Source organism: Microcebus murinus, chromosome 16, assembly GCF_040939455.1.
Source record: "Microcebus murinus isolate Inina chromosome 16, M.murinus_Inina_mat1.0, whole genome shotgun sequence".
NCBI lineage: Eukaryota > Metazoa > Chordata > Mammalia > Primates > Cheirogaleidae > Microcebus > Microcebus murinus.
In genome coordinates, this window is record NC_134119.1 from 30,856,968 (window position 1) to 30,874,790 (window position 17,823).

At 37.3% G+C, this 17,823-nt stretch overlaps 1 protein-coding gene and 1 non-coding gene across 5 annotated transcripts in view; both read left to right on the forward strand.

Moving 5' to 3' along the window:
* Positions 1–17,823, forward strand: part of CBFA2T2 (CBFA2/RUNX1 partner transcriptional co-repressor 2) — a 137,285-nt gene that overhangs the window by 89,346 nt on the left and 30,116 nt on the right. For all 4 annotated transcript variants that reach the window (XM_012755043.3, XM_076011036.1, XM_012755042.3 and 1 more), the window contains 2 exons: positions 11,678–11,821; positions 17,049–17,290. In XM_012755043.3, the coding sequence (XP_012610497.1) occupies positions 11,678–11,821; positions 17,049–17,290 (386 nt within the window). The remainder of the gene's footprint in view (positions 1–11,677; positions 11,822–17,048; positions 17,291–17,823) is intronic.
* LOC142861420 (U4 spliceosomal RNA) lies at positions 7,961–8,101 on the forward strand. The gene has a single exon (XR_012912655.1). It is a non-coding gene; the product is annotated as a U4 spliceosomal RNA (small nuclear RNA).

Sequence of the window (17,823 nt, forward strand, 5' to 3'; positions counted from 1 at the left end):
GTAATTTCAGTCATTTCTGTTCATGTGAGAAATACTAACTTGATGGAGACTTGAAACAGATGGTATGCAGTTGGAGTAGATAACTGTATTATTCCAAATAAACATTTGCTGGAGCTGGGAAGCAGCAATCCATATTTCACTTTTCCCTATTTACATTATAGGTCAGCTGTGTTGCTGCTGCTTATAACTTGCATTAAGGTTATCAACAGGGTTTTGATGTTGGCAGCCAATTATAACATATCTTTAAATATTAAAATCATTAGCATTAGAAAAGACCCTTTAGTTACTTTCCCCCTATAGTGGCATAATGATTGTTAATGCATTCCTGGTGGAATGCTGTCAGATAATATCTTATACTTGAATAGTCTAATACAGTTGTTTTTTAAATCTGTTATTTTATTTACTTTTCAATACCTGGCTGAGGAAACTAAGGGTCTGATGTGACTTGTCTAGGGTTCCACAGTAGCTGGTAAATTAGCAGAAGAATTAGGATTCAGAGTGACATCTTCCAGTTTCATGCCCAGTGTTCTTTTTTCCACAGTAGTCTGCCTTTGACTACTCAAGAACATAAATCCTCAGCTGGTCTGTAATTTGGTTTATTTGCTAAACTGCCCTTTTCATCTTTTGCTGCAAACAGGCTTTTCATATTTACTATATATTCTGTTTCAGCTAAGAGATGATCTTAAATTGAGGGAGGAAGGAAAATTTTGTATTAACCCTCATCTGGCCTGAAGTACAATAGCCATTATACTTGTCCTAAAAAAGTTTTGGAGTGTGATTTGCGATTTAAATGTTTTTATGTCATTTGTTACAAATCATTTTATACTTGTTATTACCTTCTTTGTAACTATGTTCTTTTTTTTCTTTTTTTTTCTTTTTTTTTTTTTTTTTGAGACAAAGTCTCACTCTGTTGCCCGGGCTAGAGTTCCATGGCATCAGCCTAGCTCATAGCAACCTCAAACTCCTGGGCTCAAGCAATCCTTCTGCCTCAGCCTCCCAAGTAGCTGGGACTACAGGCATGCACCACCATGCTCAGCTAATTTTGTTTTCTATACATATTTTTAGTTATCTGTATGATTTCTTTCTATTTTTAGTAGAGACAGGGTCTTGCTCTTGCTCAGGCTGATCTTGAACTCCTGAGCTCAAATGATCCTCCCGCTTTGGCCTCCGAGAGTGCTAGGATTACAGGCGTGAGCCACCATGCCTGGCCCTGTAACTATGTTCTTACTGATGCTTTGACAAAAGCAAGTTTTAAAATAAGTAGGTTTAAAAGATATTTTATTAATCATAAGTCTAATCATTATAATAACCTAAACTGCTAACTTATATGATTATTTGTGTATTTAGTCTTGAAATTTATAATGCCTACATTCTAGCAGATTATACTCTTTACTTGGGCTTCTGGTTTTTCACCTTATTTTCCTGGCTGCTCTTTTTCAATCTCCTTTTTTAAAGGAGATTCTTGTCTTCTGTGATCTCTAAAAATTGGGATACCTGGAGATCAGTCCTCAAACCTCTATTCTAAGATATCTGGTCTCAGGCTTTAAGTAGAATCTATATACCATTAGTGACAACATATAATTACAAGCTCAGACTTACCTACCCTAGCCTTCAGCTCCAGATTTTTATATCCAGCTGCCTATCCAACATTTCTATTAGACTATCTACTAGGCATTTGAGAGTTAGTCATGTTCTCTGACTGCCCCTCCCCCTAATCTTCCTTTCCCATTTTCTCCTTCTCAGTAAATGGAAACTCCATCCTTCTGGTTGCTCAGGCTAAAAACCTCAAAATTGTTCCTTGACTTCTATTTTTTTATTTTTGTTTTATTTACTGCTCTATCCTCAGCAGTAAGAGACCTAGTAGCTATGCAAATATTTTTAAGTGAATAGATGAAAAAATACTAAGCATTGATGTAGGAAAAGTTGCTCAAACTCCTTATTTAACTGAGTTCTCTCCCTCCCCACCCCTGCTGTGATGTGCTGAATTATATCCCCTCAAAATTCATACATTAAGTCCTAACCCCCAATACCTCAGAATATGAGCCTACTTGGAGATAGGGTCTTTAGAGGGGTAATGAAGTTAAAATAAGGTCATTAGGGTGGGTTCTAATCCATTATAACTGGTGTCCTTACAAGAAGCAGAAATTTGAGCACATGTGCACATAGGAAGACACAAAGAATATAGCCACCTGTAAGCCCAGGAGAAAGGCCTCAGAAGAAACTAACCCTGCTTATACCTTGATCTCAGGCTTCTAGCCTCCAGAATTGTGAGAAAATAAATTTCTATTGTTTAAGATAAGCAGTCTATGGTACTTTGGTGTGATAGCCCTAGAAAACTAATATACCAAAAAGAACAATCCCACAAAAACCAAGTGTACTGTTTTTCGTATTCCAGTCTAGGAAAGTAACATCTTTCTTACCGTGTTTCTTTTCCTGTCCTCCTTTCCTGTCTTTTTATATCTTCCTTGTGAATGGGATTGTCCTAAAAAGGCTTTGGTTTAGATGGAAGGTGGCTTTGGGTAGTAGAGCCTGGCTTTCTAGAATTAGAAACTGGAAATAATCAGCAAAGAAATGTAAAGCAGAATTTTCAGTGGAACAGCATGGACAAAATTGTAGAGCATGGAAAATGATGAGATTTAGGGGATCATAAACATAATCTTCGGCTTTATGACTCATCTGAAGGATCACTATCTTGAAGAAGGTGATCTGTTAAAGTTTATAAAAGAAGATTTAATGTATAATAGTTACTAGCTGTTCTTTGTCAACATTGAATATGGAGTAAGTCATCAGGCTAAAAATCAGCAGACAAAATTTAATCTAGTTGTATTTTGAAACATCATACCATTTCCTCTCAATCTCCCATAGCTGGAATTTCTTCATGTTTATACTGGTAACTTCCAGTTCTAGATCACACTATTATTTTAAATTCCAAATTTCTGGATTTAACTATCAATGGGGAATCTCCACTTGGCTGTCTTAGAGGCACCACAAAAACAGTATGTCCTATACCGAACTTATCATCTCCCCCTCCAATCAATATATTCTCCCTCTTCTTGGTCAATAATTCTGGATGTTAGCCTGACTCGTGCTTTCCCCTTTTCCTCCACATCTAATCTATCAATAAGTCCTCTATATTTTAATTCTAAATATTTTTGAAATTCACTCCTACCCCTCCATTCATATTGCTACTTTCATCTCAGGCCACCATAATCTCTCACTGTAACAACTCATAAGTAGTCTCCCTGCATTACATTCTCACCATTTTTCTCTTATGAAATATTTCAAGCTTACAGACTAAGACAAAAGCATAGTATAATAATCTTATGTACCCTCTCTTAGCTTTGTCAAATATTAATGTTTTGTCATATTTTTTGTTTCAGATCTTTATGCCTGATTTCATCCATTTACTTCCCTTTGCAGAAGTAGTCATTATCATTGAAGTTTATTCTTGTGCATGTTTTTATATTTTACTACATATACATGTCTCCCTTAACATGTAAATTGTTCTTTATGTTTTTTTTAGACTTTATAGAAACATCACTATACATATATTTTTCCTGCAACCTTTTTTTTTTTTTACCCAGTATTATTGCATTGTTTTGGAATTTATCTTTTTGGTACATGTGGCCCTAGTTCACTTATTTTAATCGTATTGATTATTTGATTTATGAGCATACCTCAATCCATTCATTTGTTGCTGGGCATTTAACATGTTACTTTTCTACATAAATTTTATTATCTGCTCAAGTTGCACCGGAAATCTTGCAAATTGTAGTGAGAATTGCATTGAATTTATATATCAAAATGAAGAGAAATAAAATAATTGTGATAGTGAGTCTTTCCATCTATAAGTACAATAGATCTCTCCAGTTATTTAGGTCTCCTTTTGTCTTTCAATCTGCTTATGTTATATTCTTCATAAAGGCCTTAAATATCTTGTGTTAAATTTGTTACTAGGTAGTTTTGGTGTAGAGTTGAATCTTTTTGGAATTACAGTTTCTGTTTGTTGGTGTGAATGTAGGAATGCAACAAATTGGTGTCAATGGTGTTTGTAGGAATGCAGCAAATTTTTTAAGAGATTGGACTTCTCTTTAGCAACTTTACTGAACCTGCATAGTAATCCTAATAATTGGGTGATAGATTTCTTTTGAATTTTCTGTGTATAAAATTATCTAATTTGTACAAAATGACAGTTTTGTTTTTTTCTTTCTAATCCTAAGCTGTTTGTTTCTTTTTACTGCTGTTCTATGGCTTAAATCTTGAGTAAATGTTGACTAGAAGCATTGATACTGGACATCTTTACCTGGTTTCTGAGTCAAAAAGAATGCTTCTAATATTTCATCAATAAGTATGACATTTTATATAGGTTTTTGGAAGAGACCATTTATTTATCAGGTTAAGGAAGTGATCTGTGTCTAGTTTTGTTTATATTTATGAGTGGATGGGTTTTACCAAATGCTTTGTAATTATTGAGATGATCCTAAGATTTTATTTTTTAATATGTTAATATGGTGAATTTTATTGGATTTTTGAATATTAAATTATCTTTGTGTTCTTGGATAAACTCAACGTGATTGTTTTCTAAAGAATAAATTGTTGGATTTCATTTACTATTTTTTTCTCATCTTCATTATAGTATAATTTATATACAATAAAACCCATTTTTTATATATAATTAGAGTTTGGGCTATTGTATATAGTTGTGTACCACATTACAATCAAGATGTAGAACATTTCTAGTCACTGTACAAATACTTACCATGCCCTCTTATGTGCCCCTTTATATTACGTTTCTTCCCACTGACCTGCTTTCTGTAACCAGTTTTGTCTGAAGTTTCATATAAATGTGATAATGCTCTATATAGTTTTTTTTTTTTTTTTTTTTTTTTTTTTTTGAGACAGAGTCTCGCTTTGTTGTCCAGGCTAGAGTGAGTGCCGTGGCGTCAGCCTAGCTCACAGCAACCTCAAACTCCTGGGCTCAAGCGATCCTCCTGCCTCAGCCTCCCGAGTAGCTGGGACTACAGGCATGTGCCACCATGCCCGGCTAATTTTTTATATATATATCAGTTGGCCAATTAATTTCTTTCTATTTTTATAGTAGAGACGGGGTCTCGCTCTTGCTCAGGCTGGTTTTGAACTCCTGACCTTGAGCAATCCGCCCGCCTCGGCCTCCCAAGAGCTAGGATTACAGGCGTGAGCCACAGCGCCCGGCCTACTATATAGTTTTTGATGTCTGGCATTTTTCACTTACTCTAATGCTTTTGACATTTATCCATGTTGTTGGGTATATTTATTAGTATTCTGTTCCCTTGTTGGTGTGTTATAATTTGTGGGTTTTGATGACTAGTATGTTGGGCATCTTTTAGTATACAGGTATCAGTCATTTGTATATCTTCTTTTGGGAATTATCCTTTAAATCATTTTTGCTGATTCCCAAAATTGGGTTGTTTGTTGTTATCAGTTGTAAAAGATATTTATATATTCTGTGTGTCTCTATGTCTGAGGTCTCATGACACCGATAAAAGACAGAGAACAGAGGTAATTTGGGAGGAAATTAATATATTCATGAACCAAATGATCATTCGTAGCTATGCCAGTCATCTTTGAGGTTCTTCACAAAAATCAGACAGACTTTAGAGATGTACCACGGACTCTGTAGGTCTGGGAGTTTTGTGCTTGTACAGTTGAGATCACCAATTATGACATTCAGTGTGTGTGTGTTTTAAAAAGAACAGTGAAGAAGAAGAATACTTTCTTTTCTAAACACTTAATTTTCTGTTCCTTTTTTTTTTTTGGAGACAGAGTCTCAATTTGTTGCCCAGGCTAGAGTGAGTGCCGTGGCAGCAGCCTAGCTCACAGCAACCTCAAACTCCTGGACACCAAGCAATCCTGCTGCCTCAGCCTCCCAAGTAGCTGGGACTACAGGCATGCGCCACCATGCCTGGCTAAGTTTTTCTATATGTATTTTTAGTTGGCCAATTAATTTCTTTCTATTTATAGTAGAGAGGGGGTCTCGCTCTTGCTCAGGCTGATTTGAAACTCCTGACCTTGAGCAATCCGCCCACCTAGGCCTCCCAAGAGAGCTAGGATTACAGGCATTGAGCCACCGCGCCCGGCCTTCTGTCCCTTTTTAATAAAGATAGAATTACAGTATTCTCTTCCTATATGTATTCTTCTTTTTGTTCTGGTATTTATTTTGTTACTATAATCAACATCTCCCTGATTTGATTTAGATACTCTTCCTGACTTTGTAAGTGTTATATGCGTTTTCCCCCCAAAGTGAATATAGCTTTTTCATTATTATAAAAGGAAAATAAACTTGACCGATATACAAGTATTTTAATTAGAAAATGAACAAACCTACAACTCCCTCAGCCCCCCTCTCCCAGGATAAATACATCTACCAATTTATTGTATATCCTTTCTGGCTTCTAAAAGTATGTGTGCACATGCGCGCGCGCGCGTGTGTGTGTTTATGTGTGTATCACATAAATGGAATCCTACTTTAATTTGCTGAACTGGGTTAGATAAAAATAGCACTAACCAAGAGATGGTTGGGACTTTGGAGAGGCGAAGGACATAATGAGAGACATGGATGTCACCGTTTCAATGTGGTTTCTTCAGAGTACATTCCACCTTACCATCTTACTTGAGGCTACTCCATCATCTGAGCCCCTGTTCATCCACCAAGAGATGATGCTTTGGGAAAAACTCGAAAACTTGTTTGTCCTCTGCTCTCACACCACAATAACCATCTATACAGAAAAAGACTTCTGTGACCAAATTTGAGAGTTTTTCTCACACACCAAGCAGTAAACACCACGTAGGTGTCCTCTATTTCATTTCAAACACTATCTACCTGGAAATAGCATCAGATCCTACAGGATAAGGGCTCAGTCCCCAAAACTGCACCTCCCTTCAGACACCAGTCTCAAGTCCAGGCCTCTAGAACTAGTGACTGACCTTCAAGTCAGTCATGGATGCCTGAAGCTATGGATAGCACTGAACCCTATATATAACACATGACCTTTCCATCTTAATTAAGCCTTGATAAGCACTATGGCAATAACTTTTGCAGTTCGAACAAAACTAACATGAATTTCATTTTCCTTCTTCACAATCTCAGAGATAGAAGATTCATTCTTACCGTAGATCTTCACAACCTCTGCATACAATTTTTTTCTTTCCTTATTAAGAACTTTCACCTTTTCCCTTGGAGGAAGCACTTTAAGGCTTCTCTTTGGCATATCCAAATTGCCAGCATCGTTATTGTTGTACTTTGAGGCCGTTATTATGTAAATAAGGGTTGTTTGAACACAAGCACTATGATACCCCCACAAATGATCTGATCACCAGAGGGCTGCTAAGTGACCAACAGGCAAGGTAGCATTGATATGCTGGAGAAAGGGGTGATTCACGTCTCAGGTGGGATGGTGTGAGATTTCATCACACTACTCAGAACAGTGCGCAACTTAAAACTTATGAATTGTTTATTTCTGGAATTTTTCATTAAATTTAATTTCATTTATTTTTGAGCTGTGGTTGACTGCAGATAACTGAAACCATGTAAAGGGAAACCACAGATAAGGGAAGACTATTGTTATGTTCAATATTACTTTCTCTTGGAACTATAGAATAATTCTGTTTAGTTTCATGTTTGATTCTTCAAATTCCTATGTAGGAAAAAATACCACTGCTATCACACAGAGAGCTGTTTATTACTTTGCTCTCTCTTTCATCTGTTTTCCATTTTCATGACATCTTTAGCATATTGCAAAGCAAAGAAATAAAATTAATATTGAGACATACTTTTCCGCATTGGCTCATCAAGTTCTCTGGCTTTCCATGGTTAGATACCGAAACATCATTAATTCTGTAAATACATGTGATCATGTCTGGGTTTTATTTTTTAATATACATGTTTATACATATATTTAAATATATTAAAAATAAAGCAGATAGCTTTGCGCAGTGGCAGTATCGTAGCCAATGAGGTTTATCCGAGGCGCGATTATTGCTAATTGAAAACTTTTCCCAATACCCCGCCATGACGACTTGCAATATAGTCGGCATTGGCAATTTTTGACGGTCCCCACGGGGACTGGATAAAAAATAAATAAATAAATAAAAAATAAAGCAGAAACTGATAGGGTGACTAAGTTGTCAGTTATTTTGGATCTTAGAATCTATGTTTAGGGTTGAGTTGGACCTTTATGACAAAACTAAGGGTTATTTTGATTTTCTAGGACCAAATACTTTATGGCTGTTTGATAGCCAAGCAGTGGTGTGGATTTTTTTGTTTTGTTTTTTGTTTTTGAGACAGAGTCTCACTCTGTTGCCCCAGCTAGAGTGCTGTGGCGTCAGCCTAGCTCCCAGCAACCTCAAACTCCTTGGGCTCAAGCGATCCTTCTGTCTCAGCCTCCGAAGTAGCTGAGACATGCGCCACCATGCTTGGCTAATTTTTTCTATTTTTGGTCGAGACGGGATCTTGCTCTTGCTCAGGCTGGTCTCGAACTCCTGAAATCCAATGATCTGCCCGCCTTGGCCTCCCAGAGTGCTAGGATTACAGGCGTGAGCCACCGAGCCAACGCGCCCGGCCCAAGCAGTGGTGTTTATAGGCTCAAGATACACTTGAGAGAAAGAGATTTATTTTCCTTGAACAAAATTTATATAAGTTTCTCTGGGGTTTGAAAAGATTTCAAGGTACAGTTGGTTCTTTCAAGGGATTCAGCTGGAATATAGCACATAACCATCAGTTTTATAAAACTTCAGGAAAAAAGTCACTAATAGTGATGTCATAGTCATCATTCTACAGGGAGTTACTCTGATCCTGCTTTGTCCCCAAGCAGAGGGATAGAATGCCTACTTTGGGATGAAGGCATTTGAAACTTACCCATCGTCTGAGCAATGCTGAATTTATCATGTTATAAACTATTAATACTCAGATCTCTCACACTCTGAAAGGCGTTCATGCAACGCAGCCTCTAACAAAAATAGCACCTTGCCTTGTACTTGGTGCCTTTGTAACTGTTAATTCTTCAGTTATTCAGCACAATATTTATGAGGTTAAATGGGTAAATCATTGATAGTAAACCCGTTTTCCACAGGAAGCATAATATTAACTTGGACATGGTCACATACCTAGCTAAATGGTGAATCTGGAATTTGTTACTAGGACTCTTGCATTCTAAACATCATTACTGTTTATTGAGCACCCTCTTTATGGCTAACACTAGTCTGGCATAAAGATATAATTCTTACATCTTTCCTATCTGGTTGGTCTCATTGCTTATTTTATGTATGTTGAAAACAAGACCCAGAAAATTCATATCTTATGAATAACAGAATGAAGAGTCACACCAAATCTCTTGGTTTCCATACCTGTGCCTTTTTTTGCTTTATTATTGCTTGAAATATGAGGAATAACACTGGTGTTGCAGGTTCATGAGTAATGAACAAGAAATGGGTAATGGTAATCTATAAACAGTACTCCAGTGGCTGAGTTGTGCCCACTTGTAAGCTTTCATTTGGTAAGAGCATATAATTCAGTGTTCTGCAGTTGGGCTGTTCCAACTTTTTATTCTGCCAAGTGCTGAATGTTAAAACACATCTCACTGCTGAGCCCTCCTCAGGCCTTTGGCGCCCTTGCTATAAAGGCAGGTGGTCTGCAGAAAGGCTCCCTCTAGGTTGTTGCGCACTATATACAACACATTACAGTGCGAGACAACTGTCAGTTCCTTCCTTCCCTTCTCCCACACCCCCTCCAGAAAGCTGGGCCCCAGATGGAAAAGCTGGAATTGTGTCAAGTGTTCTCTGAAGGGCATTGAGAAAATACTGCCAGGGAGAAAAAGGCAAGTGCAACAGCTCATTAGTCCACTAATCAGACAGGACGACCATCAATTTCACAAAGAAAATGTCCTGAACAGAGCGATGGGAAGGGCTGGCGAAGTGTCGCCCCACATGGTTCTCAGAGAGCTGCACATTTTTGTCAGAGGATTTATAACTTGAGGGCATTGCCTCCTTGATTGACTTTCATTATTCATTTATCTCTTTCCAAAACGTGGCCACTACAGACAAGCATAAAAATAGTTTTTGAAAATGAGAATAATAGATATTTTTCTCATTAAAAAGTGTCCTGTGAATGTGCAAAGATGTGCCTTGTTGCCAGTATTGTGAACACTTTTGCGTGTGTTGTCTTTAGAGCTGTGCTCTCACAGAAAGGAAACTTTGACATAATATCTCGTATGAACCTTTGCTGCCTATTTCTTGCACTTTAAAATTGAATTCAACAGTTATTAGAGAATGAATACCTGGTACTTAAGTGAAAAGCTTAGAGTCATTGAGAAACATAACTCAATTTAAAGAGAGTTATGGTAACCCTGGCCGTATTTTTAACCAAGTATGTAACAAGTTCCTTTTGATAGGGAAAAATAACTTCTTAAAGATATTAGAATGTTACTTCTCAGTATCAAATCTGATTCATACTGGCCTGGGCCTAATTCTAACATCATTAATTTTTATCTAATTTCTTGTTCTTGGATTTTGTTGCCATTTAGTGTGAAGTAGCCTCTGCTTAGTTTAGAATCAGCTCTACTTTTCATCTTTTTGAACAAATGACATTTGTGTGCCTGATGTCAAAGATATTGACTCCACCTCTCTTCCTACTTGGTATATATAAAAATTTAATACTTCATCATTAGTAATAATTTGTATACAACTGATTGTGATTCGATTTCCATGTTATGTGGTTAAGGCCTACCAGTCTAGATGGTACCCGCATTAACTTTGCCCCCCGACTAATTTGATTCATTTATATGGAGAAGTCAAAAAGGAATATATCTGAAGTAAGCTAAATTCATAACCTGGTGTCTTCCTTTCTCAGCCACTATCTATCTGGACTGTTAACTTTCAGTTCATGTTACCCCTTGTTCTTGTTCCCTGGTTTTAGTTTTTAGGGTTGATTTTAAAAACTACCACAAACTGGGTGGCTTAAGACAATAAAAGTTTATTCTCTCACAGTTTAGATGGTTTGTAGATGCAGTCACTGAGTCTCTGCCTCTATCAAGGAAGTCAAAAAGGAATATATCTGAAGTAAGCTAAATTCATAACCTGGTGTCTTCCTTTCTCAGCCACTATCTATCTGGACTGTTAACTTTCAGTTCATGTTACCCCTTGTTCTTGTTCCCTGGTTTTAGTTTTTAGGGTTGATTTTAAAAACTACCACAAACTAGGTGGCTTAAGAGAATAAAAGTTTATTCTCTCACAGTTTGCTGGTTTGTAGATGCAATCACTGAGTCTCTGCCTCTATCATATGGCATTCTCTCTGTGTGACTGTCTTCACATCACTTTCCCTGTGTGTATGTGTTTCTTCTTTTCTTTAAGGACATCATTCAAATTGGATTTAGAGCCCACCCAGATAATCCAAGATGGTCTCCTCCCAGGATACTTAACTTAATTATACCTTCAAAGACCCTTTTTCCAAATAAAGTAATATGTGCAGTTCCAGATGTTAGGACATAGACTATCTTTTGGAGGGGGACCACTATTTAACCTATTATACTGAGCTGCTTCTTCCCAATCTTCTAGGAAAATATGTTGGTATTTCAAATTATTGTTGCCATTTGTATTATTTTGTAGAAAATTCAGACCTCTGTTTTTTTTTTTTTATTCTTTGCAGTTGGTCCTGAGAAAAGGGTGCCAGCAATGCCTGGGTCACCTGTGGAAGTGAAGATACAGTCCAGATCCTCACCTCCCACCATGCCACCACTCCCACCAATAAATCCCGGAGGACCGAGGCCAGTGTCCTTTACCCCTACAGCATGTGAGACCTTTTAATTATTTGGGTTTATAGTTGAGAGTGACATTTGGATCTAAGTGACTGATTTTCATTAAGCTTTCCATATATACTATTCAGGCATGTTCAAAATGCTATTAAAAATATAGATAGATTGATAGATAGATACAAATTGTTGTTTCTTTTGTTTATTCCCTCTGAGAATAGTGTTTAGCTTAGGTATTTGGATACTTAGTGGTTTAAATATTTTGTTTTAATACTCTATAGCTGGTAAGTAACTCTTTTTATTTCTTTGACTCTAACAATCATGAATTTAAGTTATTATATTGATTTATATGATTCAAAGTATTATAAGTTTCATAAAATTATAGAACTAGTTCTAAAATGTTCCAGGTCTGTCATGGTAAGTAAGGTCTTTACAAAAGAGAATATTGTCACATTAGTTTGCTAGAGCTGCCGTAAACTAAATACTACAGACTCTGTGGCTTAAACAATATATTTTTATTAATTCTCTCACAATTCTGGAAGCTAGAATTCAAAGATCAAGATGTTGGCAGGTTTGGTTTGCCCTGAAGCATTTCTCCTTGGTCTTACCTTCTTGCTATGTCCTCATATGGCCTTTCCTTTTTGTGTGTGTGTATCCCTAGTATCTCTTCCCCTACCTGTAAGTATATCGGTCATATTGGATTAGAGACCACCCATATGACTTCAGTTAACTTTAATTACATCTTTACACCTATGTCTCTAAATACAATCACATTCTGAGTCACAAGGGGTTAGGACATATTTCAGTCGATAACAATTGTATTAGCCAATGAATTTGTAATAAGTTGTTCAACCTCACTAACCATCAAGGAAATGCAAACTAAAACCCAATGTTATACGCCCACCAGAATGTTCAAAATGAGAAAGAATTATCAAGTTTTGGTAAGTATGTATGGAGCAACTTGAGCACTCATACATTGCTGGTTGAAGTGTAATTTGGACCACCACTTTTGGAAATTGTTTGGCAAAATATACTAACACTGAATTTCCGAATACTCTATGACTCAGTAATTTCAGTCATATGTATATATTATACCTTCAAAAAACCCCAAACTTTAGGTTAAAATCTAGACTTTTAACATATACACATGACTTGATTTTGAGTTCTGCCTTCTTATGCGCATGCTGCCACCCCCAGTTCACACTGACTCTCTTACAGATATTTTGCCTCATAAACTAGAACACATTCGCTATTTGTGGAATACCCAAAAAGTGTAAGAGCACTTTGCTAGATGCCATATGTATTGTTTTATTTAAACGCCATTACACAAACTTGCATACTATCTGTGCTCAGAAATTTGTGTTGTGTGTGTTTATCACTTTTAAAAGCAAGAGAAGAGAATATAAGATATCCAGCTTTAATAGAAAGTTTGATTATTATTTTCCCAAAACATTGAAATTGAGTGACTGGCAACCACAGCCTCAGTTTTAGCCAGAATTAATGAAATAAAGTTTGACTTCCTTTTTCTAAAATTCTAATTTCTATCTTAAAGTTAAACAGCCTTAGGATACAGGTACTATTTTGAAATGAAATAGATTTATTTTTTTATTTTATTTTATTTTATTTTTTGAGACAGAGTCTCGATTTGTTGCCCAGGCTAGAGTTAGTGCCGTGGCGTCAGCCTACCTCACAGCAACCTCGAACTCCTGGGCTCAAGCAATCCTACTGCTCGAGTAGCTGGGACTACAGGCATGCGCCACCATGCCCAGCTAGTTTTTTCTATATATATTAGTTGGCCAATTAATTTATTTGTATTTATAGTAGAGGCGGAGTCTCACTCTTGCTCAGACTGGTTTCGAACTCCTGACCTTGAGCAATCTGCCCGCCTCAGCCTCCAAGAGTGCTAGGATTACAGGCGTGAGCCCCACTGCGCCCAGCTATGAAATAGATTTAAACCCCAGCTATCACTCAGATTTTAAGACACAGACAATAGGTATACATGTATATAAATTTGGTCCTTTTTACCTCCATATTTGGCAACTTGGAGGTGGATATGTTTTATTTCAGAAAATGTGATCATACAGTTTTATTAAAGAGGCTATTAAAAAGCCTTTTGGCACATCAGGGTGGCTAAAAGCACAGTAATATATTATTTTTATGGGTTGCTTCAAAAGAGGGCAGTATTCCAATGGCATTTGACTTTTCTGTGAAAACAAAGAAATGGCAGATCATTGTAACTAATTTTCTGGATTGCTGAGGTTAAGTTCTTGAGCTTTCCTTTCCAGTAGCTTTAGTAATCTCCTTTAATAGAAGACACAGAAGAGAACTTACCCTCTTTTTCTCAGCCTGTTAGTATTTTTTGCAATGAATCATTAAGCAGCATTTTTCTGAACACTTACCCTTTGCTAGCAAATGAACAAGGCAGAAGTATATACAGTGTACACAGTTTATAAAACTTAATTACAGGTCAGGCGAGGTCGCTCACGCCTGTAATCCTAGCACTCTGGGAGGCCAAGGTGGGCGGATTGCTCGAGGTCAGGAGTTCGAAACCAGCCTGAGCAAAAGCGAGACCCCATCTCTACTATAAATAGAAAGAAATTAATTGGCCAACTAATATATAAATAGAAAAAATTAGCTGGGCATGGTGGTGCATGCCTATAGTCCCAGCTACTCGGGAGGCTGAGGCAGAAGGATTGCTTGAGCCCAGGAGTTTGAGGTTGCAGTGAGCTAGGCTAATGCCACAGCAGTCACTCTAGCGTGGGCAATAAAGTAAGACTCTGTCTCAAAAACAAAACAAAACAAAACAAACACTTAATTACAGTATACACAGATGTGTAAGGTACTATTCATCAAGAAGGGCACAGTCTATTAAGGCAGTTCAAATATAGAAAGAAGTATAAGTCTCGAAGTAAAATAGTAGAAGCATGTATATAAATAGCACAGAGAAAATTTAGTAAATCTACTAGGGTCTGCCTTAATGTTGGAGCAGCAGCATGTGACAAAGAAGGTTGTGGGGTGTTTTTTTTTTTGTTTTTTTTTGAGACAGAGTCTTGCTCTGTTGCCCAGGATACAGTGCCATGGTGTCAGCCTAGTTCACAGCAACCTCAGACTCCTGGGCTCAAGCAATCCTTCTGCCTCAGCCTGCTGAGTATCTGGGACTACAGGCATGCACCACCACACCCTGCTAATTTTTTCTATATATTTTTAGTTGTTTGGCTAATTTCTTTCTATTTTTAGTAGAGACGGGGTCTCACTCTTGCTCAGGCTGGTCTCGAACTCTGTTGCCTGGGCTAGAGTGCAGTGACATCATCACAGTTCACATCAACCCAAAACTCCTGGTCTCAAGTGATAGTCCTGCCTCAGCCTCCCAAGTAGCTGGGACTACAGGCGTGTGTCATCGAGCCCAGCTTATTTTTTCTATTATTTTTAGTAGAGACAGGATCACACTCTTGCTTGCGCTGTTAAACTCCTGAGCTGAAGTGATCCTCCCACCTCCATCTCCCAGAGTGCTATTAATAGAAAGTATGCTTCTTAACACAGGTGACAGCTCTATAGGATGAAGAAGAGTTTGCCAGGTCAAATTTGAATAAGGATCAATCCAAGAAGAAGAGAGATAGTTAACTGACTATGACTGGCTTAGAGGAAGTAGAAGGGAAGTGGAAGATTTTTCATGATTAATAAGTTTTTGTTAGAATATAATAAGTAAATGTCAGTTTCCTAAGCTAGGCAAAGATTAAATGATTGGGTTCTTTAAATATGACTCAAGTCTTTTTTTTTTTAATAAATATTTTTTCTTTTAAATTTTTTCTTTATATATTTTTATCTTTCTCTTTCTTTTATTATTTTTTTTTTACTGAAAGCCATTCAATGTTTCACCTGTATGCTCAAGTCTTTACTTAAATTATTTCTTATATTTTTAGATACAGTTTCATCTTAGATTTTCAAGTATGGATATAATTATACAAAAATGGATTGACAAGTACTAGGTCATTTTATCTCGGGAAGTTTTTACATCATGCCCCCAAAAATGTTGGTCTAGGATTATTTTCCAAATTAAAACTACCAAGAAGTGACTATAATTACATTTTTATAATTTGATCAAAAATATAAAATGGGGCCGGGTGTGATGGCTCACGCCTGTAATCTCAGCACTTTAGGAGGCTAAGGCAGGAGGATCACTTGAGGATGGGCGTTCAAGACCAGCCTGGGAAGCATAGTGAGACCCCATCTCTTAAAAAAAAAAAAAAGAAAGAAAAACAGAAAATGAAAATGTCCTCTATGGAGTCCTGAAGATACTTTTCTGTAATGACCAAGAATTTGGCAATACTGATCTAGCACTATCAAAGCAGAGAGAAAATAAGTCTAATGGACTTTAGTATTCTGAATAGTCAAAGAGAACCTTTTTGTTGGAATAAATCATTAAATTTATAGCCTAGAAAAATATCCCCCACGTTATCATAACTCTGGTTATCTTGTTCACATGCTCCCTTCTGTTTAGTGTCTTTAGGACCCTGAGATTGGGAAGGTGATGTGATGGAAAAGATGGGCATGAGTGTCCAGTCACTGGAAAGATTTATTGTCCCACACTCATCTCAAGCACTACCTATTACAAGAAGTCTTTTTTTTTTTTTTTTTTTTTTGAGACAGAGTCTTGCTTTGTTGCCTAGGCTAGAGTGAGTGCCCTGGCGTTAGCCTAGCTCACAGCAACCTCAAAGTCCTGGGCTCAAGCGATCCTTCTGCCTCAGCCTCCCGAGTAGCTGGGACTATAGGCATTCGCCACCATGCCCAGCTAATTTTTTCTATATATATATTAGTTGGCCAATTAATTTCTTTCTATTTATAGTAGAGACAGGGTCTTGCTCTTGCTCAGGCTGGTTTCGAACTCCTGACCTCGAGCAATCCGCCCACCTCGGCCTCCCAGAGAGCTAGGATTACAGGTGTGAGCCACCTCGCCTGGCCTTGCAAGAAGTCTTTCTTAAAACTACCCATCCTTGCCCATACCCCCTGTAGAATTAGATGTCCCTTATCTGTGCTCTTGTGGCACTCTACACTTCTTTTTTAACACTTCTGTGTTACTCTGTTATCATTTCTACCTGATAGTCCATTTCATTAAATAGCAATCTCCTCTAGGACAGAAACAGTTTTGCATGCTCTTTGAACATGTGCTTCACAAAACTGAATAAATGAAGAAGTGCAAACAAGAAGAAATTAATGAAGGTGCTTATATTTTACACTAAACCTGAGTCTTCCATTTTGGCTTTCTTTTAGTAAGCAATGGAATCAACCATTCTCCTCCTACCCTGAATGGTGCCCCCTCACCACCACAGAGATTCAGCAATGGTCCTGCCTCTTCCACATCATCTGCACTAACAAACCAGCAGTTGCCAGCCACTTGTGGTGCTCGGCAGCTCAGCAAGTTGAAACGCTTTCTCACTACTCTGCAACAGTTTGGCAATGACATCTCACCTGAGATTGGGGAGAAGGTGCGGACTCTTGTTCTGGCATTGGTGGTAAGTACAGCATCACTGTTGACAGCTTCCTGAGTGTGTAGCTCAAATCTAAAGCTAACAGAGAAGTTGTGGATATTTCTGCATATTCTCAAACCTATAGTAATATGTGGCAAGTTGTACAGACTAGATTATTGTATAACTTGCATAAAACTTGAATTTTAGGTTTCCTGACAACAGTGTTTATCAAAGAAACAAAATCTGTAATGTTTACCTTACCGTTTAAGGTGTTGATTTAATTCCAATAAGCAGCTTTGGATTCACCTTAAAACTGGTTTCAGCAGGCCCGCTGGGGTCCAGCTGAGTTAATGCAAGGTTCTGTAATTTAATATATTCAGTGCCTGGTGCGTTGTTTTTTAAGCAAAGAGAATAGAGAACTAGCAAGTTTAATTTTCTAAGTAATAATTTGTAAAATTATAAGTTTCATTATCTAAATAAGTAGTATCAAAGGGATTACATTGTTTAGCTCCTTATGCATATAGAGTTTCTTTAGAATTTGCAAGGTACACAGTTTTCTTTTTGTACTGAGCATGGTG